The sequence below is a fragment of the Hirundo rustica genome, chromosome 5, assembly GCF_015227805.2.
Source record: "Hirundo rustica isolate bHirRus1 chromosome 5, bHirRus1.pri.v3, whole genome shotgun sequence".
Lineage (NCBI taxonomy): Eukaryota > Metazoa > Chordata > Aves > Passeriformes > Hirundinidae > Hirundo > Hirundo rustica.
In genome coordinates this window covers 15,326,452-15,349,138 of record NC_053454.1, presented here as the reverse complement: position 1 = coordinate 15,349,138, position 22,687 = coordinate 15,326,452, and the positions used below count along the sequence as shown (strand labels likewise).

Here is a 22,687-nt window from a genome sequence, read left to right as displayed (position 1 = left end):
CTGCAAAGTGTTGGTAAATTAATTCAGACTGCATGTGTTACCAGTGAAATTACAACTATTTACAAATGCATGCATACATTCATACATAGATATGTCTTTATTTAACCTCAGTCAGGAAGAAGGCTCATCTTGTAGATCCAAACTACTTACCTGAGCAATACCTTCTTTTCAGTGTGTTTTAAGCAGTTAAGGTGTTATTTTTGTTGTTGATACACATTGGCAACAACTGGCTTAAGAGATTCTTCAAAACATTTCACTTTCATTAGTGCTGCTGTCTGTAACAGAATCCTTTGGCTGTAAGAAATTTGTAGTCTAATGTTTCTGTGCAGTAGGAACCTAAACGTGAGCTGAATTCAGAGGGAGGATACTGTGAAACCCATGTTTAGTTGTAAGCATTTGTTCTAATGATTGGTGCAGCTCACAGCTCAGTGCAAGTCTAAGAGATTTGCCAAATTTGAGCATAAGCTAAGGGGAGAAGTTAATTTCTGACTCCTGATGGACTTCGGTGTTTGTCAAAGATACTCTAGACAGAAAAGATTCATTTCAGCAGTTTCTAGCATGAGACAATGAGACTACTGGTCAAGTGGTTTATAGACCCTTCTTGGTGCTATGAATGAACTTCTACCCATATTCTGCAGTTAACACTGCCAGAACTTTCTGAGCTCAGTGTTTACTTGAGAATAGTCAAACACTTGCTGACAAGTTGTGTGAAGTCATGAAAAAGCAAGGAGGTGCTGTCCTTAAATGTTGAGCTTCATAGTCCCTACCCAATCTTGGAGACTAGGACTTGCATTTAGTGCTTGCCAGAAGAATTAATTTCCATACAGCTGCTGGAGTTTATACATTTATACAGTCTTATTTCTCAAAATTGAATCCAGGTGAGTAAATTATTTTATCTGCTTGTGGAATGGCTCACTTTTGATCAGTCTCTGAAGATGCAGTGCTTCAAGGGACATAGTTACACTAGTGAAGCCTTATGGAAATGGCTTTGTGTTTTATATAGTGTATTCTACTTATTATTATACATGTATTCTTGAAATTATGCCAGGCTGAAACTCTTTACGTGAGTCAGATTGAATTCAAGTATCAAACACTTCATATTTAGAAAAAAAGGCATAGTAGTAGACATTTTTTTAATAAGCAATAAATATTATTGCTTATAATAATTTCTTAGAGAGTCATATTAATTTAATCAGAAAAATATTGAGTTAGTAAAACAGAATTACAATTTTTTCATTATTGATGCTGTTTATATCCTCTTACTCAACAGAGGCCTGTAACAGCTGTTAAGGAAGTATAATATCTATTTTTCCAGATGGCAGAATTAAGATACATAGAATAAAGTCAGTTGACAGAGTTGAAGTGGGAATGTTGCTCCTGATCTTAACGTTTTAATCAAAAAGACAGTTATATCTGCTCCTTTTTGTACAGGCAAAGCTAAAGTTAATTCCTCCCTTGTAATATTCATGTATCTGTTTAATTACATCCTTTAATTTCTACCTCAGTTTGACATGGGTGTGTGAGAAGGAGCTGTATAGGATGGGGGATGTGTTAAAGAGTTATTTTTTTCCTTCATTTGTAGCATCTGAAGTCACTGTAGAATGTTTTTTGAGTTGGCAAAATTGTACAAACAAGAAGAGCATGCACCCTAATAAATAATGCATATCATTCCAGGAAGTTTCTAGAAGTTGCACATTCAGCCTTTCTGAAATAAGTGATTGCCACCACTTGCTGCAAACAATTGCTGCAAGCTCTTGGTCACTGTCTTGCAACTGATGCTTTCATTGATTTTTTTAACAATTTCCATCAACATGGCAATTTTATAATCCTTACTGTTTTATTTTATTTTTACTTTCTCTTCATGATTTTCTTTATGGATGCTGTCAGGTATTGCTTCCTGTGATTCTCTTTTCCACTAATTGCCCATTAATCGTCTTGTTTTTATATGGCCAATGTATATTTATGGTTTTTCAGATCTTGTGGGTGACTCTTGCATACTAAATTATTTTTGAACCTTAACACCACTCAAGGCAAAACAGTCTGACTCTTCATGCTGTACAATTTTACACCTTAGGGAAGCTTTCAGTAAAAGATTAGTATAATGTTAACTGTATTGTCTCACACAAGTATTAGAAAGAACCAAACCAAACTGTTTATACATTTTAAATTAAATAAAACGAGTGACATTAAATGACAGTAGCATGTACTACTGTGTACACTGCTTTATTATCTAGGTTAATGTAGAAGAAATGTGTTCTTTTTCATGCTGCATTTTTTGTCCCAGGTATTGTACGTTCTTTTTTTTTTTTTTTTTTTTTTTTTTTTTTTTTTTTTTTTTTTTTTTTTTTTGATTTTAGGACCTCCAGACACAGCTAGATGAATTTAAAAGAAAATCTGAGTGTGAACTGAAGCAACTAGAGAAAGAGAAAGAAGTTCTAACTGGGAAACTTCAAAACTCTTCACTGGAGGTAAACTGGTTATAAATGTAATGCAGTAATAAAATGTCTCTTCATTTTTCATCCCATCTGAGAGATTCTGGATTAGATTTTAATACTATTTGTTGTGTCTGTCACTCAATAAAATATGCAAGGACTCCAGATAGAAATAGCAGAAATAACTGCTTCTAAATATCTATGAAGATTTTGACAAGCCTATTTATTTCATATATTACTCTTTGGAGATGTGCTGAGGTGAGAAGCTATATCAGGATTGCAGAGCAACTCTGATTGTGTGTTTGTTTACAGGACAAAGATTGGAATCTTCCTTACAATTCCTGTTAACTTCTGATTTTTATTAATGAACAAGATGTATCTTCATTTTCACTTCCCTCAAGTTTAGGGAGTTTGTATGGCAACAACTCTGCAAAAGCTGAAGACCTAGATCTTCAGCTGACATTTGTAGACTCTCTGTGGCCGTAATAAGCTCTCGAGTATTTAAAGACAGAGAGAGGACAGATAGGCTCATCAGGAGGCTAAACAAAATGTTGTCCTCTCTTTACTGCCTCCACTTTCCCACATGCCATTACTACCTCTTGGTGTGCATGTCCCAGCAATCAGGGCATGTGTTGTGCTCATCTACAATAAGCAATGCCTGGTTTTTCTCCCATCTGTGCTATACTAACTGTACTAGTTATGAATGCGGCATGGGTTTTTCTTCATTTCTCCTCTAAAACATATATTTATACATTCTGTTATCAAGCAGTGACATCCTGACATTCTATTTCTCAGTCTTACAAATACAGAATTTAAGTGTAGTTTGATGTTCTGAAATTTCTGGCTGTTTTAAAGTTTCATTATACCTTTCTGCATGCCGCTGGTTCCTACAGATTCTCCTCTGAGAGAATTTTGGGTCAGTCCAACCTGTGTTGGCCTATTCAGAGTGAAAGGTTTATGACATGAAGGTTTTGCAGATGCAAAATTAAGGTCATGACCCATCAGATTACTTTTCTTGAAATCACATGTTCAGGATAGTAAAATATGAAAGAAACTTATGTTTTCTAGCTGCTCATCCACTTGCATCACAAGATCGTGTTAAATTAGCAAAGAGTGGTGGAAAATTATTGCCACTATAAACATAAATAATACCAAGTTGCACATAGCATGCCATATGTTCACAGTGCCATGGTAAATATGAACAGATACACTAAGAAACATTTTATTGTATCTTACAATTTGACTGCTTTCAAAAAGAAGGAAATGCTCCAATTGAAGAGAAATTTTGTATTTTTCTTGATTGTTCCAAAAGGTACTTTCTGGACTAATTACTGTCAGTATTGGCAGAGTAGTGAAGTCATTTCAACTCGTCATCCTGTCCTGCTATGGGTACATGAATATTCACAGCCAAGAAAGCACCATTAGCTATATAATGTTATGTTTCACTGAGGGCATGTTTCCCATCTGGGAACCTTTGCAATGGCTCAGCCCAGAGGTTCCACCTCAAAGGTTGGGTAATGTGCTGTTACTAATCCAGTTCTAACCTGGATACAACTTCAGATCTAAAAATAGCTTCCTTGGCTGCCTAAGGCTCATTTTTGGTTGGGCTGACATAGCTGGAGAACTATGCAGAATAGACAGAAGTGCGATAATTTCATCTGTCTGGGGTTGCATTTCAAAGTGGCAGTATTTCTGTATTAATAAGATTTTTATGGATAAAGAAATCAGACTAGCATCAGAATGCTTGGTCATTTGGAAGGAAGGATGTGAGATCCTGTGTGGGTTGAATGCTAATTCATTAAGGCCCTACAGTTCCTTGGTTTTGAACTACAGGATCTCTTCAGCATGTGTTAAAGGTTCCACAATATAAGAAAAATATGAAGCTATTAGAAAGGATGTCCAAAGGATGGCTACAGAGATGGTGGAGGGTCTTGAGGGGAAGCTGCATGAGGAGCAGCTGATGTCACTTGGTCTCTCCAGCCTGGAGAAGAGGAGACTGAAGGGAGACCTCACTGCAGTCCAGAACTCCTCATGAGGGGAAGTGGAGGGGCAGGCACTGATCTCTTCTCTCTGGTGACAGTGACAGAGCCAGGGGAATGGCCTGAAGTTGTGTCAGGGGAGGCTTAGATTGGATATTAGAGATAGGTTTTTCTCCTAGAGGATGGTTGGGCACTGGAACAAGTTCTCCAGGGAGGTGGTCACAGCATCAAACCTGACAGAATTCAAGGAGTGTTTAGCCAATGCTCTCAGGCACATGGTGTGACTCCTGGGGATGGTGCTGTGCAGGGCCAGGAGTTGGACTTCTGTGGTCCTTGTTGGGTCCCTTCCAGCTCAGAATATTCTATGAGTCTGTTCTATTCTGGAATTAGAAGATGCATAAAATGGAAGTGCAGATATCAGCTTGTCACGATACATCTTTGAACAATGCTAGCACAGCAATGCCCAGAGTTTTTATGGATCTCGAAGATTCCACCAAATAGCAGTCAAAGAACATAGTCCTGAATTCCTCTAGTCAGGAATTATATTATAATTATGTTGCTTACTGTGAACTTAATCAAAGTAACTCTGAAATAAGCCTAAAAACCGCAGTAAAATACTTTAACTTCTTATGCCATATTACTATTTATGTTCTGTTCGGTAACGTTTGCATCTCTGAGATCACTTTATGCAGTTCTGGTGGATAAAAGTGAATGAGTAATGGAATTAAAGTACAATTTTTTCAAGAACTTTTGTTTTGCAGCAGGAAGACATTAGAAGACACAAAATTCCATAGTGTTGTTGCTTTGTTAATAATGAAAACATCCAAATAGATTCTGGAATGATTTGAGTTGGCATAGTTTCATTGGCTTAAATGCTGCTTTACCAACTTAACCAAATTGAGGGTCTGGCTATCTGTTTAGAAGTCAGGAAGTGCAAAAAAACCACTGGGGCACTGCAGAACATTCCAGAGAAGGATTTTCACTGGTGGATTTGAAAGTGTTTTTAATTGCAAGACAGGACGAGGAAACCTGAGAGAACGGAAATGTTTGTTTCTTAACCTCTAATATGTTAGAAGTACCAGGATTCGTGAGAAAGAATGTGTTTGTATGCCTGATACATTTCTGTAGGGCTTTTCCCCTTAATCACTGAAAAATAATGGTTTTAAAACTACTTTTGCATCTGATTTCTTACTAGATTGTGTTCCCAGCTTAGCCTGTTTCTAGTTAGTAAGATCTTTTGTTTCATGTTAGAATGCTTTGGGCCAATAATTGTCTGTGATGAGTTGGGTAAATTTATAATGTTGTGACCACAGATGAAGTTTATATAGGCCTCTTTTCGTCTTTCCTGTCTAGATGACCAATTTGCTTAAGAAGTATTCCAAGTAACATTTTTCCTATTTCATATTTTTCTGTTATAAAATATGCAGCCTATTCTTCTGGCACATTTTTTTCAGTCCCTTTATTTTCAAGAAGCCCATAAAAAATGCATACTTGAATGTAGTGGTGCTAATGCATGTTGTGTCAGCTGATAGGAGTGACTGTACAGCGTTAAGTCTTTCACATCAAAAGATAGTTTTATAGGGAACTGCAGTACCTAAAAACTTCAGTGTTTCTTTGTATAGGAAAACACTGGCTTGAGTTCAATAGGTGCAAAGACAAAGTAGATTTTTTGCCTATAATCAGAAACCAGAGTGCTCCCTTTGATTAAGTCTTATGATTTACCACATATTTCTTTTAAAAGTAATAAAAAATTTTCATTATCTCTTGAAACAAAAGTATGGTTGGCAAGTGGCTCTGGCATCTGCCTGTTCTTGGAGTGTATCCAGGCCACAGACAGATCCCATTACACAGATATATTAAAGACAATTAATGTTTTTCATTACGAATAGTATGTGGCAATTACTCTTCACTAGCTTGATCAGGCAAATATTTTTGTGTGATCAGACGCCAAGAAACAACTGGATGAATAGTGATCTTAAACTCGGTCTGAAGCAGATGAAGCTAGGTGCTCTTTCAAATTAAATATATCAGTTTTGCTGGATAGCTTCAGCAGAGCCTTAGGCCTGCCTGCCTTCTGCTTTGTGTCATATTATTATGCAACTTGAACTATGGATTGCACATATGAGATGGAGATGATTTGGAATTTTAAAAGTCCTTGATGAGCAACAGATAGTATATGAAAAAGGTTCTCATTCTTCAGTGAAGAACAGGCTCCTTGCGCAAAACAAGCATCTTGCTGTTTTTTCGTAGAGCAACACAAGCTCATAAAATGTATTCAACTTTACGTAATTCCTCTCCATTGTAAATGCAGCCATTAATCGTATCCTGCTGACTTATTTTTCTGGAAGGTGGCTCAGCTGAAGCAAATATTAGAACAACAAGCAAATAATTTCAAGGAGTCACTTAAGAAACATAATCTACAGTCTAACAAAGAAAAAGAGAAGCTTTTGCAGGATCTTCAAAACACCATTAAGGAAAACCAAAATGTTAAACAGCAGTTGGAGGCATCACATCAAAAAGTCTTAAAAATGTTGGAGAAAAGCAAAAATCAGGAACTCAAGGTCAGTTTGCTACATACTAATGTGTATATATATATATTTATGGGGTATACCATCTTAAGTGAGAACTAATTATCAAAACTCAGTTACCTCCAATTAGTTTAATGATGGGTTGCTATTGTTGCACATAATGAATTATTCTGTGATTTTTGAAACCTCATCATCAGGCTGGGAGGTGTGGTTTGGTTGCTGGTTTGTGGGATTTCAGTTTTTGGGTTTTTTTAATAATTTTAACATTTTAACTTAGACCACAGTGTGAATATAATATACCCTACAGTTAGGCTCCTTTATCTGTGCACCTGCTTCAGAAATACAAGGGAATTCCTGAGTGTATTAATAACAGGACTCAGTTTTGTTATTTTTCATCCATTGTTAATTTATACATAAATAGTTAATAAGTATAATAGACACATATAGTGATGTGTATTGCCTTATATACCTTCAAGAAATCAATTCAGTAAGTGGATAAGCAAAGCTTTTAAAGGTTCAAGTGAATTGATATCAGTGACAAAATGTTAATGCAATATACTGAAGTTCTAAAGACTGTTGCTGTCTGAGAAAAAATCAACTTGAAAAATGTACATGTAATTGTGACATGGAGTTTAGATGTCTCTGTTGGTTCCCACAGCTTAGAGAACTTTATGAAAGTAGAAGTTAATATCTTGTTTATATATTCCAAATAAAATGCCAGTTTTGACAAAACCAAGCTGAAGGCAGTGAGTTGCTAAGAATGAAACTGAGGACAGGAGTTTTCTTTCAGAGCCACTATGGAGCAGCTCCTCCATCATTTACAGTGTACCAGCAGTACTTCTAATGACAGTGAAAGCATGACCCAAGAATGATACAAGGAAAGACAGACACCTTTATCTGACACACTGTGATAAATAATGACAAAAAGGTCAAATCTGGGGGGCTTTGTATGTTGAATAATAAAATTTTCTTTCTAATGTCAAATGATGCAAAGATACTGGTGTTATTATTTCATCATGCACATCAAATATAAGAGGCAATACATTGATAATTTATCTTGTACCTAATAAGTGTTAAAAATTAACTTCTGCTCATTCTTATTCTTGCATTGATAAAATGCCTTGTAAAGTGGTGAAAATTGAAGTTCTACAATGAAAGGTGAGATTCATCTAGTATTACAAGTAGAACAACAAGCTGATAAATAGGCTCCAACTACTTTGTTTTCGGGGGGACTTTTGCTTACAGGAGACAGAAGAACGTTTGAAAAAGGAATTTAATGAGACTTTCAAGATCCAACATCAGTCTCATAGGCTGGAAATACAAACCTTGGAAGAAAAAGCAAAGAAAAAATTACATTATGAACTTGAGCAGATACAGAAGCAGCAAACCCTGTTGCTAGGTATAGTGTCTCATGTCATGCACAGTTCCTACTGCTTGATTATATATATGCTGAGAACCACTGACTTTCATCCCATTCATTTTCTTTCCCATCTTCTGGGAACTCAGGTCTTTGTTAATCTCTTTTTTCATACTCTGCAATTTCAGCAATATAGACTTAATATTCTTTGTTAACCAGGCCCTCAATTGTCCACAGTAAAATGTTGCTGTCTGGTGTACAACATTCAAGTATGTATTACTGGGTGTGTTAGACTGGAAAATTATAGTTAGTTTATATGACTTTATTCCTTTATTCTATGTTGAGATGAATTATTATATGTGCTTCAAGTCTATTCTATTGAGTTCAGCAGTGGAGTTCAGTTGCTCCCTATGTACTGTTTAGGCAGTTTAAAAAGTGCCCTAAACTGTTTAGAGCTAAACAGAACACTGCACTAGGAAGATGGGTAATATCTCCAGGTTTATTATAGCTCATCTAAATTTTTTTTAATTTTATTAATTAAATAAAGAATATTTTGAAAGTATTTTAAATACAAACTGAATTTTATTATTGGGTTTTTTTATGCCAGTAATTAAAATTGGTAGAAAGTTTTCTTGCTCTCTAAAGATTATAAGTTCAATAGATAGATTCTCCACTTCAAGAAAAATTGTAGGAAGACAACAGAGATAAAAACTTTTTTCTTCTTGTACTTGAAAAACTTGTACCTAATACACACAAAAGTTGCAGTATATGACAGATGAGGTTACACAAGCGTTGTGTTTCTCAAACACAGCAACCAGAGCTCTCCTCAGTCTGCCTTACGGCCCTCTATAAAACAGTGGAATTAACAGGGAAGCTGAGGGGTGCTCCACTAAAGTTCAAGATTAGAAGAAATAATTGTGAGAATGTAGTCTGCAATACAACTGCCACAGAATTACCTCTCTGACTCTGATGTTGACTCATTGCTTTTGTAGCTCCATATCTTCTTACTATTGTTCAGCTGTTACCTCTAGTAATAGGAGGCCAGTGTGCTTAATGGGGAAGGAGTTGAGGAGCAAAGCAAAACGTAGTGTATTAATGTTTTCATCTGCATTCCCTGTATCTGCCTCTCCCATCCAGCTGGCCTCTGACCCCTAAATGATTGTCTGTCTGATTGTTACTAGGATCTCTAAGGATGGAACTCTCTGAGCAACAGACATCATGCACAAACCTAAAGAAACAAATAGAAGAGCTACAAATGGAGCTGAGGAGTGTGAGGACACTGAAGAAACAACAGGCAAGGGACCAGTTTGTACTTCATTGCCATGCTGTGTTTAGCAAAAGCAGTAGTATCAAATTTCTCTCCCCAGTGATAATAAAAGTTTACAGTCTTTTCCAGAAATGGAGTGAGTTTTCTGCCTTTATGTCTCACTTTAAATGTTTTTATTTTTTTCCCTAGGGGCAGGCTTTTTTCTTTCCAATTAAAGATCAGAATCTACAAAAGAAGTAAATGAATGAATGTTACAATAAAATTAATTCTGTGCAGACTACAGAATGTATTCAGGAAATTTTGATCACTGATTTTGTCTTGCACGTATATAATATAGCACAAGTAACTTAAAAATCATATCACAAAAAAATCAATGCACACAGTTCCAGTAAGATGTTAACATTAAAAATAAGAGGCTGTGAATAACTAAATTTGGCCTTTTTCTTAGGAAGGAAGTAGCCAAAGCCAGATCAGATCTCTTCACGATGAACTGGAAAAATGTCAGAGTGAAATTTCTGAACTCAAGAAAGAGAATTTACTTTTGAAAGACACAATGGAGCTACTCAGTGCTGAGTTGGAATCACAGAAGCAAGAAGCTGTGCAGCTTCAGGATAGAGATAAACAGCATAGAAGGTTTGCTTTGAATTTACACTTGACAGTGCTGTCTAGAGATTTGATAATAATACCAGTGTGAGTGGTGGTCTGAGTGTGATGCATGTCAGAATCTTTCCTCTCTAATGTACTAATTTTAGAAGCTAGGATTTTTGCAAAAGCAGTAGTTCATTTCACATTTTCTTCCAGCTGTAATAGATGCATTTGAACTAATTGTTCATTATATGTCACAGAAAAGTATGTCTAGTGTATACCCACAGGAGTGACCTGAGAAAATATGCATGTCAGCCTTTCAAAGGCACAGGAAGACATAAATCCCAAACTCACCAAAGTGCTATTAAAAAAATATAGAAGTCTCTGAGAATAAATATCAGGGTTTTATACATACTCTCTGTAGCTGAAACCAATGGACTGTTAATTCCAAAGGAGACATTTGAGAATGCCATATATAGCCTGTAAGAGTTTGCTTTGGCTTTAGCAGCCAGCTTTGCACAGGGGAAGTAAGGGCAGTGCCAGTGGATACCTCTGGGCTGATGGTGAGCCTGGCACAGGGAGAGGCTGGCAGGGCACAGGAGGGCAAGGTGACTTGAGTCTTGGCCATCTTGCAGAAGGTAAACCATGTCTTAGTGTAGCCACAAGCTCAGCACACATGGTGAAAATGGATCTTCCCATTTCTGTACGAAGTGCAGAATCCCAGGATCAATTAGGATGGAAAAGACCTCTGAGAGCATTGAGTCCAACCTGTGACCAAACACCGCCGTGTCAACTACACCATGGCACTGGGTGCCGTGTCCAATCTCTCCTTAAACACATCTGGGCAGCCATTCCCCAATGTCTAATCACCCTTCCTTTGAAGAAATTCTTCCTAATATCTAACCTAAACCTCCCCGGCACAACTTATAAAGGAGACAAGTCTGGGTTCACTGCCCAGTGCATTTGTATGACTGTTGAATCCTTTGAAATTTCTAGATGAACATACTTAACACATTCTCTTTGTAGAGAGACTGAGGGTTCTGGTGTGTGGGTACCTTTCAATTCATTTTTGCAATGGTGTAGAGGGTATGCCTCTAACTACACAAGCTGTATATATAAAAGGATTTCTGAAAAATGTGCCCTTAAAGGAATCTTTAAAATGATGGCCCATGTAGTCCAGAAAAAAGTGCTCAATGGGTAGAATATCTCTGTTCAGACTGTCAGAGTGGCCAGAGTAATTCCATTCCTGTCTACCAGTCAGTAGATATTTAAAGAATGAGTAATTTTTTTTTTTTTTTTTTTGGCCATTGCACTCTTTGAAGAATTACTTCAAAGTGAATTTCATTTCAAGCTTTTGAAGCAAGATCAACAGAGAGAATTGCAAACCAGAGAGTTTCATTAATGCCCTCAAGCTACCTTGAAGGAATTTAGAGCCTCTGTTCATGAAGAGAAGAATTACTCACGTGTCAGTGATGAGGTCTAAAAGGCCTCAAATGCTAAGGCTGCTGGGATGGAGGATTTTCTTTACAGGGAATAAATGGTGTAGCTCTACTACAGTAAACATTTGGGAAGGAAGCATTAATGGAAGTTATGTAAGAAGAAATCCTGCAAATAACCAGAGGTAGGACCAAAGCACTAGGGTGGACTGAGGCACCTGATTCGGGCTGCTCTGAAATTAACCCATGGAAGACCTGAAACTCTAACTTGCAGCTCTCATTTTGCTTTTGCAGGACTGATAATTTGTGTAGGGGAATCATCAAATAGGTGCATGTAATTGCTATTTTTACTTTCAACAACAGTGCCCCTGTTTTATTCCAGTTTCTTTTCTGATTTGAAAACTGATAGTGGCTTGTTATTTGCATATGACAAATTTTTATAACAAATTACTTATAATTACTAGTCCTGCTATTGCCAAGTAAGTGAAACCAGTAATCTACCTAAAGTAGTAACTCCTTTTTCCATTCTCTTGAATTGTGTGAATTGCATCTCCAGTACAGAAAGCTTTTGCAAGGTTTAGGTGAGAGCAGACAAAGGTGTTTTTATGGGAAGAGAGAACAAGTCCCAGAATGGCTATTCTGAAAGAGAATATTCTACTCCTGAAGATTCATTTCAGGGATTCTTCTACCTTTTTTACCCTTACTCTTCTGCTGCTTATTTTATGCTAAGTGCTGAATCAGTCAGTTCCATGGCTGTGCTCTAAGTTGAAGGGGAGAAACCTTTCATGGACCTTTTGGTCTTTCCTGAAGCCTTTCAGAAACAACTGAAACAGGCTTGGGAATACATTAAAAAGAAATTAGGGGAAAACAAAAGGTAAACTGAATGTCTTTTGTGAAAATTACTATTGTTAATATGCTGAGATGAGCATGTCTATTTAAATCAGTAAACCATAGAACATGGGCTCTCTATTGAGTTAATGAAAAACTTTCTCAAAAGTTTAACAAAGCAAGATATCAATATCAAACTATGATTTTTCAATAAATGTCTGTTTCTTTTGGGATTGATATTAGAGTGCAATGTTACAAATTTTTTTTTTTTTTTTTTTTTTTTTTTTTGTTTTAGGATGATGATAGGCAGTATTAAATTTTCTGGTGCCATGATGTAGTAAAATATATCATGAGAGCCATGTTAAAATCCTAGATACTTCAGTGTAATTTTGCTTAATACAAGTAAGTTCCCATAATACTTCATTGTCATGTTTTATCATTAAGACTGATGTATGAGCTAGCCCTAGGCACCATTATATGGAATAGACTTTCCATTTCCTGAAGGGTGAAGGTCAAGTACTTTTCAAAATATAAGTTTTCTCTTCCTCAGTGTTAAAATGTTTTTTCTCAGATTGCAACCAAGATGTTAAAGTCAAATCAGTAGACAGAAGGCAGATGTTTTCCCCAGTTAACTACCTTTACAGTCAATAAAACACCTCAAAACTGCATCCTTTGATCAATGATAATAAACTAATATTGAAACATGAGAATTCAGACATATTTTGATACCAGTGAAAGGCTACTGGTAGAAGAACTCAGTATCAAGGACAGAAAAAGAGCTGGACATACTGAAAGGAGATCACTGGAAGGAAATTGAAAACATAGTATCTGGTTTCAGCAGCACTCAGGTACGTCTCCAAGCAAAGATTTTCTCCTTAGAGACTGTGTAAGTAATTTAACAATAAACTCTGGCTCATGCTGGCAGTGAGTTCTGTTTGTATTTATTATTCTTAGTATGTACAGGTTTCCTACTAATCATAAGTATTATAAGGATCAAAATAGAAGTGTATAGATATTGTCTTTGCAAACCAAAAAGACCCAGATACATTTTAATAATTTCTGGATACTGTTTAATCTAAAGTACTCTATATGAAGTTTATAATAAACTTGCAGTAGGATCTAGAAATTTTATGGAATGTAAAATCATCTTTGTCACAGATGATACCAGAGGCCTTGATCCGTGATCTTGGACTTAATTTTGTTCAGCAGAGCAGCGTTGTTAAGTAAAAGCTTCTTAACCTCCTTCTCATTTCCTTAAAAATTTCCAAGGAAAATTATGCTTGTGTAAATAAACAGAGTTTGCAGCTCCCTGTAGAGTTGAGAAGTTCTGTGGAGCTTCAGATTGTACAGGAGAGACTCCTCAAAAATAACTGCTTATATATAACCCTCCTCCTTTTCTCTCACTCCAACTGCACAGCAAAAGTCCAGAAGAGAGACTTGGCATGTAAGCAGGCCTCTAACCTTTAAACCTTACAGATGTAAAGATTTATCTTTTATTTTAACTCTGAGATAACTCTAAGATGATAAAGAGTGGGCTTGGTCCTCTCAAAAATGTTTACCCACGCATTAAAAAAAACCAGAACACACACACCCCCCTGCTACACACACACACACAAAAACAAACAAACAAACTAAGGCACAAAACCAACCAACCAAAAACACCCACAAAATGGTGTTTTGTATTCTGTAATACATTTGCATTCTGTAATGCATCCTGGTTATGGCAGGTGAAATTCATAGCATTCAGTTTCTCAAGCAGCAAAATTCATGAACCTGGCTGATGAAATGTGTTCACATGGGTCAGTCAAATGTATGTTTCCACACCATATCTAAGAATGTGTAATTAGCATTTGAATCTTTTCCCCTGATTAAGGAATTTAAAAAACTGAACTCAGACTACAGGTTTTGACTTAGCAGGGTTACTAAAACATACTCAAGCATATTCATACTCAAACATACTAAAACATATTCAAGCCTGTCTTCATGAAAGTTACAGGAGTTGAGGATTCCAAAGTTACTGGGTCAGAAAAGAGAACATATAGTTGGATGTAGATACGTATAGATACTGTGACATTGATTTTTTTTTTCTTTAGGAAACGACTAGCAACGTGGTGTGCAAGCTTGTTACTATTTTACACAAGGGGATAGATTTTACACTGGGCAGGTGTTGTGGATTAACCCTGGCAATTTATTTTGGAACTCCAGAAGATTCTACACTTCTACATAAACCATGTACAGATGCCCTTTTTTAAAAAAAATCCTGCTTTATTGGAAAAGCCTGGCTGTGTCCCTGTATTTTAGGCTTGGAACATAGGGAAGAGTACATCCTAGGTGTCTCTTGAACCTAATCTGAGGAAATTTTTTCTGGTCTGCATTTTCTTTGGTACAGACTTAAAGAATTAGAAGAAAAGTCAAGAAAGTGGGAGTCCAGGCCTGAAGATACACATCTTATAAACTGTCTGCAAGACAAATTAAGTGACAGAGAAGAGATGATCAAGCAGCTGGTGGTAAGACTGCTTTTATACGGACATACGTATTTTGGAATCTAATGCAAGGTTCTGTTCAGTGTTTCACACATTGTTTCACACATTTGGTTGTTTCTTTCTGTTCTGGAATACTTTGACAAATGTATCTTTCCATGTCAGCTTCCAACAAATACATGTTTCCATACACAAAACTTTATTTCCCTTCAGGAAGAAAGAAAGTGTCAGCATTCACTATCAGCCAACACAGAATCTTACAGGAATCGGTCATTTTCTTTCAACCCTAACACAGCGTGCCTGACTCCCTCCATGAAGGTAAGATGAGCAATGCAATTAAAATCACAAATTGTGATATTTTTTATTGCTATTTGAATCATACAGGCAATCAGGACAATAAAAGTGCTATCAATTTTTTAATGATAATGTTAGTCAGTAGAATTCTTTCCAGTGCCAACCTACAGTCAGTTGCTGAGCATAAGAGAAATTCAGTAGAAGTACATATGCAACATAGATAACAGGTGTTTAAGCCAATATAAAACACTAGAACTCTGACATCAGTCTTCCACTGGGATAAGCATGGCCATTGCTTGCAGATTTGGGAGTTGCTAATCGGGATATTGCAAGCATCGAGGAAAATTATGAATCTTTGAGTTTCTTGGTATCTGCCCTTTGTCATTCCAGCCCCTCTGCAGGATACTGTCTACAAATAGCCATAGAAAGAAGGGAGGTCAAGTTGGTGGAAAGCACCTTGATGTGTCTAAAATGTTAGGGTCAAATACACAAGTTGTTTTAATTGGATGATAAAATACATATTCTCAGAATACCCTGAGAATTTAATTTAAATGCCTATAGAAGAAGATATTTATCTTCCTGTTTGTGTGTTCCTCGAAAGGTATTTGGAAATGAGGTATCGTTGAGATTTTATCTTGTAAATTGTAAAAAATGTATGTAACGAGGTTTTCTGTTACAATAAAAGCAGAAGAAGAAAACGGTCGAGGCGCCCAGTCGTGTTGTGAGTGTTCCGAATTTAGCTTCCTACGCAAAGAGCTTTTTGAGCTGTGACTTAAGATCAAAAAGAAGTGCTCCTCAAATAACAAAATCTACAAGCTTAGACCGGAGTCCTGGCTGCCTCAGGGTGGGCTCTCCATCAACACAGTCCTCAGACAGCAGTGCTGCCACAAGGTATTTGTCCATTTTGTATGATGATAAATGAATTCATATTTAGAATCTTATAGGCAATTCAGACATACTAGACATGTGGAAATACACAATGACTTAAGGTTCCTACTGTGCAATATACCAGATGAACTCTGTGTGTTTGGCTTTCTGCAGACGGATCCAGAGCTTTACTGCAAAAGTGGGCTACAATCCCTGCCCAGCAGACCTTTTGCTTTTAACCCCTCCTGCTAGAAAAACACCCCAACAAACCAACCTGAAACCAAACCAACCAATCAGAACACACACACACGCACATACAGACACATTTAAAAAAAAAAACCCCACACCCAAACAAACAAACAGAAAAACCGAGCTGCAAGTATTTAACTAAGAATGTATTTAATTGTGAACATGGCATTTTTCAGTGGTTGTGGTAAGGATATGTCTTCCTTCTTATTTTTATTCCCTCACTTGGGAAGATGTAGATGGTATGTTTTTATTTTAGGATACTTGAATGAATCTAGGCTGATCATTTGTCAAAGGTTAGAAAAAAAGGTTGAAAACTGATTAGCAGATACTTAATGTATGCTTTATTTCTCTTCGAGGAACTTAAATTCTTCCAAATTATGAGTTACGTAAATGATGTTTGGTGTTTTATAACACGAACTCTCTCTTCAAGAAATAGTTAAAAATGTGTGTAGCTAATAGAGAGTTAAAAAGCCTCCAAACCTTACCACTGTATTTCAGGACAAAATCCAGCCTTTTCACCTATCTCCTGGTGGAGATTTAGTTATCCTGTAAATTGTGTGCAAGAGAGTTCTTCCCTTGGGGCAGATGGTGCGGATTGCTGACAAAAACAACCTGGGACACAGGCTTAGATCCTGTTTGACAATTCCCACTTCTTAAAGATATAAATATGCTGTGTCAGGCCAGATGACTGCCAAGGCAAATGGAGAGACTGAGGGTGACTTGGCTGCTACTTGCTTAATTGTTCTTAATCAGTCAATCATGTTAAGTTCTATTTGCTATCATTTGTTAAAAAAAAATCCCAAATGATGGAAAATCAGGGACTATGTAATAAGATTGATTATGAATGCCAGGTAGCGTTCAGATAAATCTTACAGTTTCAAATAGAACTTTACCAAACATTTTTAATGCACAAATTGTATTTTGTGTTTTTAAGAGTGAATTGCAGCTGCCGTTCTCTGATTTTCAGGACTTTGTGTCCTTGAAGCATCCTTTTGTTTAATTTTTTGGGGCTGTCAAATTAAGAACTATGTTCAAATGTTTCTCCATAGCTGTTAAGCTCTGCTTCATGCTTTTCTTCATGTTACAACCAATGCTGCTAGTCCAGTTACCTGGCTGGCACAGGTCCCACTAAAACTGTAGGTGGCACCTCTTGGCCTCATCCATTCATGTGTACACAGAACCATTCATAGGATGATGAGTTTTTCTGGGAAAAGTATTACATATTGATAAAATTGTTAGTAAGTAGGGTCAGTGATGCTAATGCTTATTTGTTTGCACAGGACACGTGGCGATCAACCACCACAAACCAAAGATGACCAAAAGCAAGACCCTCAGCATCAAGAATGGTTTACTAAGTTTTTTTCATTTTAAAGCAAACTATTTCCATACTTCTCAGAATTCCTATAAAAGTAATTCCTGTTTTCTTTTTAGGAATGATAATCCAATAGATGATTTAAGGGAAGAAAAAAAAGTAATTTCCAAGTAAAGTTAGGAAGTACCTGTGCTCTCTTTTATCTATGGAGTTACAGGCACAAATTCCAGGAAAATGCATTTTTTTTCACAACTCATGTAAAAAAATGAAGTTTGGATACAGTTATGCAAAAAGACTTTTTAATCAAGAGACTGTACCACTCCACAATTTCATTAAATACAGAATTTGGACTCTGATACGTTCTGTCAATTTGGCACCAGCTGAAAATCGATCTTCCTTCTGTACATTTATATGCTTGCTTCATCAGCTGTTCAAAGTAAGTTCTGCATATAATACTGTAATTTTAAAAGTTTTTAATGCTTTTTGTTAAATGAATTTTAAGCTGTACATCATGTGGTACACCTTCAAAAATAGCATGTTTATAGCAGGCTGGTTTAGAAATAATTTCTCGTTTGCTTCATAAACTGTTTTGTATAGTCAGCATTGCTGTGTAATATTCCTACTGAATTTCAACATATGTATCAGCCTGATAAATTAGGATGATGTGTAAGTATAAACATTAAAGCTTGTAAATTATCCAATTTCTCTGTTTTTTAGAAGAGTTCAATGTTATGCTCAAGTAAGTCAGACTTGTACACTGAGTTCCAGAGTGATGGCAATTGCACCCTTGTACCTTTTAACTCCATAGTAGTTTTATGCCCACATAAAAGCAAAGTGAGGGAATGACTATATTATTTTAGATCATGCTAATTCATTGCTGGCAGGAAAGAACCCATGAAGCTGACTCTTGGGCAATTAACCCAGTAACTGTGAAAGGCAGGGAAATGCACAACCCAGCAGCCTGCTGTTTAAGACAGGATAGTTCTTCTTCAATTACTTTGAATCCCCATTTAGTTTCAACCATCAGGGCCCACCTACCTAAAAAAAATTTACATGTGCAAAGAGGTAGCCTAAACATCTTAAATCCAACAGCCAGCAAAAGCTATACCAACAAATGCAAACATTTCATACAAAACAGCCACTGCATCTCACTGGTGGTGCAAAAGTAGAAAGAAGGGCAGAACACTTCTACGTACCAATACTTTTCATCCCAGTTATCTAGGATTTTTTCCAAGAGGAACTGCTTGGTTGGAAAAAAAAAACTTTGGCAGTAGATTTGGCAAAAAGGCACTTTTCATACTTGTAATCAAGAAAGAGATACACTGATGGGTACCTTGGCATCTGTGAGAATGGAAATGCACTGAGCTGTTTTCATTACTTTTCATCCATGCTGCCCCAAGAACACTAGAAATTTCAATACACAATTACCAATTCTTATTTCCAGGCTTACACAATTAATTAATCCACTCTGTCCCCAAAAATATGTGTGTAGAAAAGTGGTTATATGGATGAATTAAATTTGTTGCTTAGTAATACACAGACAGGATTCTTTTGCCATTTCTACTTCCAAAATCTTTCTTGCCTACATTCAACTTCCTAAGTAGAGCACTGCAATAAAAGGTAATTCTGTATACTGGACAGTGGTGATGATCCTACCTCCACAGTGAGTGGTCTTTATTTTGGGGATAGGTATTTTGGAACACCTCTTCAGTAGCCTGAGAATCAGAACATCAGTAACCTGAGGCCTGCATTACAAATCCCACCCTTTTGTGTGCATTTTTCCATTTCAATTCATCCTATAGGAAACAAATTTGCATATCCCAGGACACCTTCCATGAGGTGAGTCAGTCTGGTGGAGACTTCAAAAAGTGATCTGACCTACATACAGACAATTCTAAGGGTGTTTCTGCAGTGGTACTCAAGGATAATGACTAGATCACAAAACTTTTAAATATTCCAGTAAGATCAAACACTAATCTTTGCAGGTATTTTGATCATACCAAAAAGACAGAGGGGAAAGCAAGGGACACCCTCTCTAGAAGGAACAGGCTACATTCTGGGAGACACACTTCTCCAGAAAACACCCTGAACAGCAACTCTGAATACTTTCCAGTGAGACATAAAACCAATCCATATTTCTGTAATAAAAGAAAAGAAAAAAAAGAAGATAATCTATTTGGCTTAACTGTTTTAACTACATTGTAGTACAAATTACATTATACAAAAAGCGTACAAAGAACACCATTGCTTTTAAAATATTCAGCTGTGTAAAACTGAAGATTATGTTTGCTTCATTGGAGCAGGAATATTCGCAGATGCTTGTTCTAGGTAAGCTAATGGACCTTGAGGCATTTCTGCAGGCTTTTTGTGCTGTACACTGATGTCTTCCAGGACCTGTTGCCAGTGTCGCAGTTTACTCAAATGCTTCTGAATTAACGCTTCTTTTCTCTGCAATTCATTTCTTAATTCTGAAACATCCTATGGATGAAAAATTGTGTATTAGTAAACAGACAATATTCAAAAGGATAACCACCTCACATAAAGAGCATGTATGTAACTTTTTTAGACATTGAGCTTTCATGCTGATCGTACAGTAGAAAAATGGAATAATGGAAAAGTGTCTAAAGATACAGAGGGAGAGCATTGTGAATGCACTACTGCTGCACACCTATACCAGATATTTCAGAGATCACCACTCCCAGCAATATCTGACTACCTAGTTTGTCTCTCCCAATGAATTGTCAGTTGTGTTCCAATACCCCCCACAGCAGCAGGTATCGAGCTTCTCCAGGTTCATGCTGAGAGTTATGGTAACAGTCAAGTTCTACCACCTTAAGGTACAGCATCATGTTGAGAAACCTACAATTATGAACATGGTGATTAAGGTACATACCTTATCTGAACTAGCACAGGACAAGGAAATTAACATACCTCTTTAATTACTTGTTCAGGTTTCTGGACTGACAGCTGCAGTCTTTTTTGTAGAAAAAAGCATTCAGTTTGTCTTGCAACATCCAGAAACTTTTGGATGCACTGGTCAACACCTAAACATACAGTAACAAGATTGAAAGAACAGCTTGCAAAATAAAGATTTTAGGCTGGTAAGGGTAGTGGTCTATTAAAAATACTTTTCACAGTACTTTGTAGAACGAAAATCTTCAGAATATCTAAAGTAATGTATTTATAAACCAGTAAGTCTCTGTATAAGACACTGCTTTGCAAATTTTCAACTTATTTTAGAAGTGCAGGACAACACTTCCTCCCAGGTTTTATTTTATTTCTGACAAGGGGTAATAATTTATGAAACTTCATTGCATGCCTAAGCAACAAGCTCAGTGTAGGGTTCTAAAAAACGCACTTATTGAGGAGAATATTCTGCTCTCATATACTGCACACTGCTGTTTTGGTAATAAAAGCTGTTCCGTGCCAGCACATGAATGTAACCAAATATCCAGAAAGGAGTTTTGAAAAGCATTTATGCCGATTTTGAAACGCCATTTGAGGGAAGTTTCAGAAAATTTTCAGGGACAGCTGCACTTCTAAGGAGCAGTCAAGGGCCACTTTTCAAACTCCTTTTTACACCAGTATTTATTCCACCTCCACGCAGTTGCGTCACTCAAGCCCTAAAGCACCGCTGCTGAGCTGCCCGGCCTGGCCTTTCCCATTCCCTGTTACTGCTTCGTACAGCTTCCCAGTGCACCTCATCACCTCCCTGGTGCTCGAAACGCGTTTCACTGCACGCCAACATAGCCGCACCCAAGCCCAGGAGCCAACTGGCTCGCTCCGACCTTCCCAGCGGAGCCCGGGCACTCCCGGCTGGGCTTCTTTCCTGCCGCTGCTCCCAGCACCGTTCCACCGCGAAGGGTGGCAAGGAGCGCGGCGCCCTGCTCCCGCCCCGGCCTCACCGGTGCGGATCTCCTCCTGGTCCGTGCCGTTCACGTAGTCCTGGCTCACCAGCGAAGCGAAGCAGGCCTGCGGGAGAGGGAAACACCGCGCTGAGCGGATGCGGGGGGCCGGCGCAAGGGAGGGCAGCGCCCGCCCGCGGCTGCCCCCTCTCACCTCGAAGGACGCTTCCAGCTCGTCCACCAGCGTGTTGTTGGGGTTGCGCGGCCCCGCGGGCGGCGGGATGAGGCCGGGCGGGCCGGGCGGCCCCGGCGGCGGCGGCCCCGGCGCCTGGGAGCCGAACATGCCGCCCAGCGCGCCCGCCATGGCGGCAGCGGCGGCCGCGCATGCGGCGGGAGCGGGGCGGGCCAGCGCGGCGCCGCCCGCTGAGGGCCGGGCCCTCGGGCGACCGCTTTGTGTGGGTGAGTGCGTCGATACTGCTCGTCGTCATAGCACTGGGCACCGCTGAAAAGAGTCTGGCACCGTTCTCTTGGGACCTAAGAGCAATTTTAATGTATTGATGAAATCCCTTCTTCGACTTCTCCAGACTGAACAGACCCAGCTCATGCAGTCTCTCCTCAGAGGAGATGTTCCAGACCTTCCGTCCTCCTCACAACCCTCTCCTGGACCCTCTCCAGTAGCTCCATGCCGTTTTTGCGTTGACGAGCCAGAACAGGACAGAGCACTCCAGCAGTGACCTCTCTAGAGCAGAGGAGGGGGAAGGCTCACACTCTTCCCACTCCACCCCAGGACAGCATTGGCCCTGCTGGAACAAGGCAAGCAGAGACAGCAAAGCCATCCTTCGCACACGGACCCTGCTCCTCCAGCCTTGGCCGTGCCTGTGTCTCACAGCTGCGTGCCTGGGTAAGCACCGTTTCAGCAAAACTTGTTCTGACAACAGCATTTAACAAAAAGCCCCCAAAACCCACCCTAAATCAAAACAAATCCCCACCCTATGGGCTTGGACGCCCTGCACTTTCAAGAAAACATCACCCCATGTTTTAAGTGTCAGGATGTTTGAACTAATTCTGGGAATAGCCCTGCTTGGTGAGTTTGACCGCCTCATACCAGGAAAGAGGGGAACTATAAGGATGACAAAAAACATGAGATGAGGGCAGGTCCCTCCCTCTAAAAAACACAAAACACTAGCTTGCACTCTTAGCTTTCTAAAAAAAAGTTAAAATATACACT

General features: G+C 38.2%; 2 protein-coding genes across 4 annotated transcripts in view; one reads left to right on the top strand and one right to left on the bottom strand.

Moving 5' to 3' along the window:
* The window catches only part of FAM184B (family with sequence similarity 184 member B), a 37,096-nt gene extending 19,090 nt beyond the window's left edge, over window positions 1–18,006 (top strand). For 2 of the 3 annotated variants that reach the window (XM_040065884.2, XM_040065886.2), the window contains exons 3-11: window positions 2,358–2,468; window positions 6,760–6,972; window positions 8,185–8,338; window positions 9,478–9,590; window positions 10,012–10,196; window positions 14,802–14,919; window positions 15,106–15,210; window positions 15,872–16,077; window positions 17,583–18,006. In XM_040065884.2, the coding sequence (XP_039921818.1) occupies window positions 2,358–2,468; window positions 6,760–6,972; window positions 8,185–8,338; window positions 9,478–9,590; window positions 10,012–10,196; window positions 14,802–14,919; window positions 15,106–15,210; window positions 15,872–16,077; window positions 17,583–17,673 (1,296 nt within the window). In that variant the 3' untranslated portion in view covers window positions 17,674–18,006. The remainder of the gene's footprint in view (window positions 1–2,357; window positions 2,469–6,759; window positions 6,973–8,184; window positions 8,339–9,477; window positions 9,591–10,011; window positions 10,197–14,801; window positions 14,920–15,105; window positions 15,211–15,871; window positions 16,078–17,582) is intronic. The other variant, XM_040065885.2, reaches the window with a different exon arrangement.
* Window positions 17,897–21,983, bottom strand: MED28 (mediator complex subunit 28). The gene is made up of 4 exons (XM_040065887.2): window positions 21,674–21,983; window positions 21,520–21,586; window positions 20,546–20,658; window positions 17,897–20,092 (listed from the first exon to the last, which is right to left on the bottom strand). The coding sequence occupies exons 1-4, from the start codon at window positions 21,821–21,823 to the stop codon at window positions 19,895–19,897; spliced, it is 528 nt and encodes a 175-aa protein (XP_039921821.1). The 5' UTR covers window positions 21,824–21,983; the 3' UTR covers window positions 17,897–19,894.
* Between the last annotated feature and the right edge of the window lie 704 nt (window positions 21,984–22,687).

Bases quoted from the DNA above. Each gene is read 5' to 3' on its own strand.
- MED28 (XM_040065887.2), bottom strand. From the start codon at position 21,823: ATGGCGGGCGCGCTGGGCGGCATGTTCGGCTCCCAGGCGCCGGGGCCG. The intron at 21,587-21,673 runs GTGAGAGGGGGC...CCTCTCCCGCAG, and splicing joins AGCTGGAAGCGTCCTTCGAG to GCCTGCTTCGCTTCGCTGGT. The intron at 20,659-21,519 runs GTGAGGCCGGGG...CTGTATGTTTAG, and splicing joins CCAGGAGGAGATCCGCACCG to GTGTTGACCAGTGCATCCAA.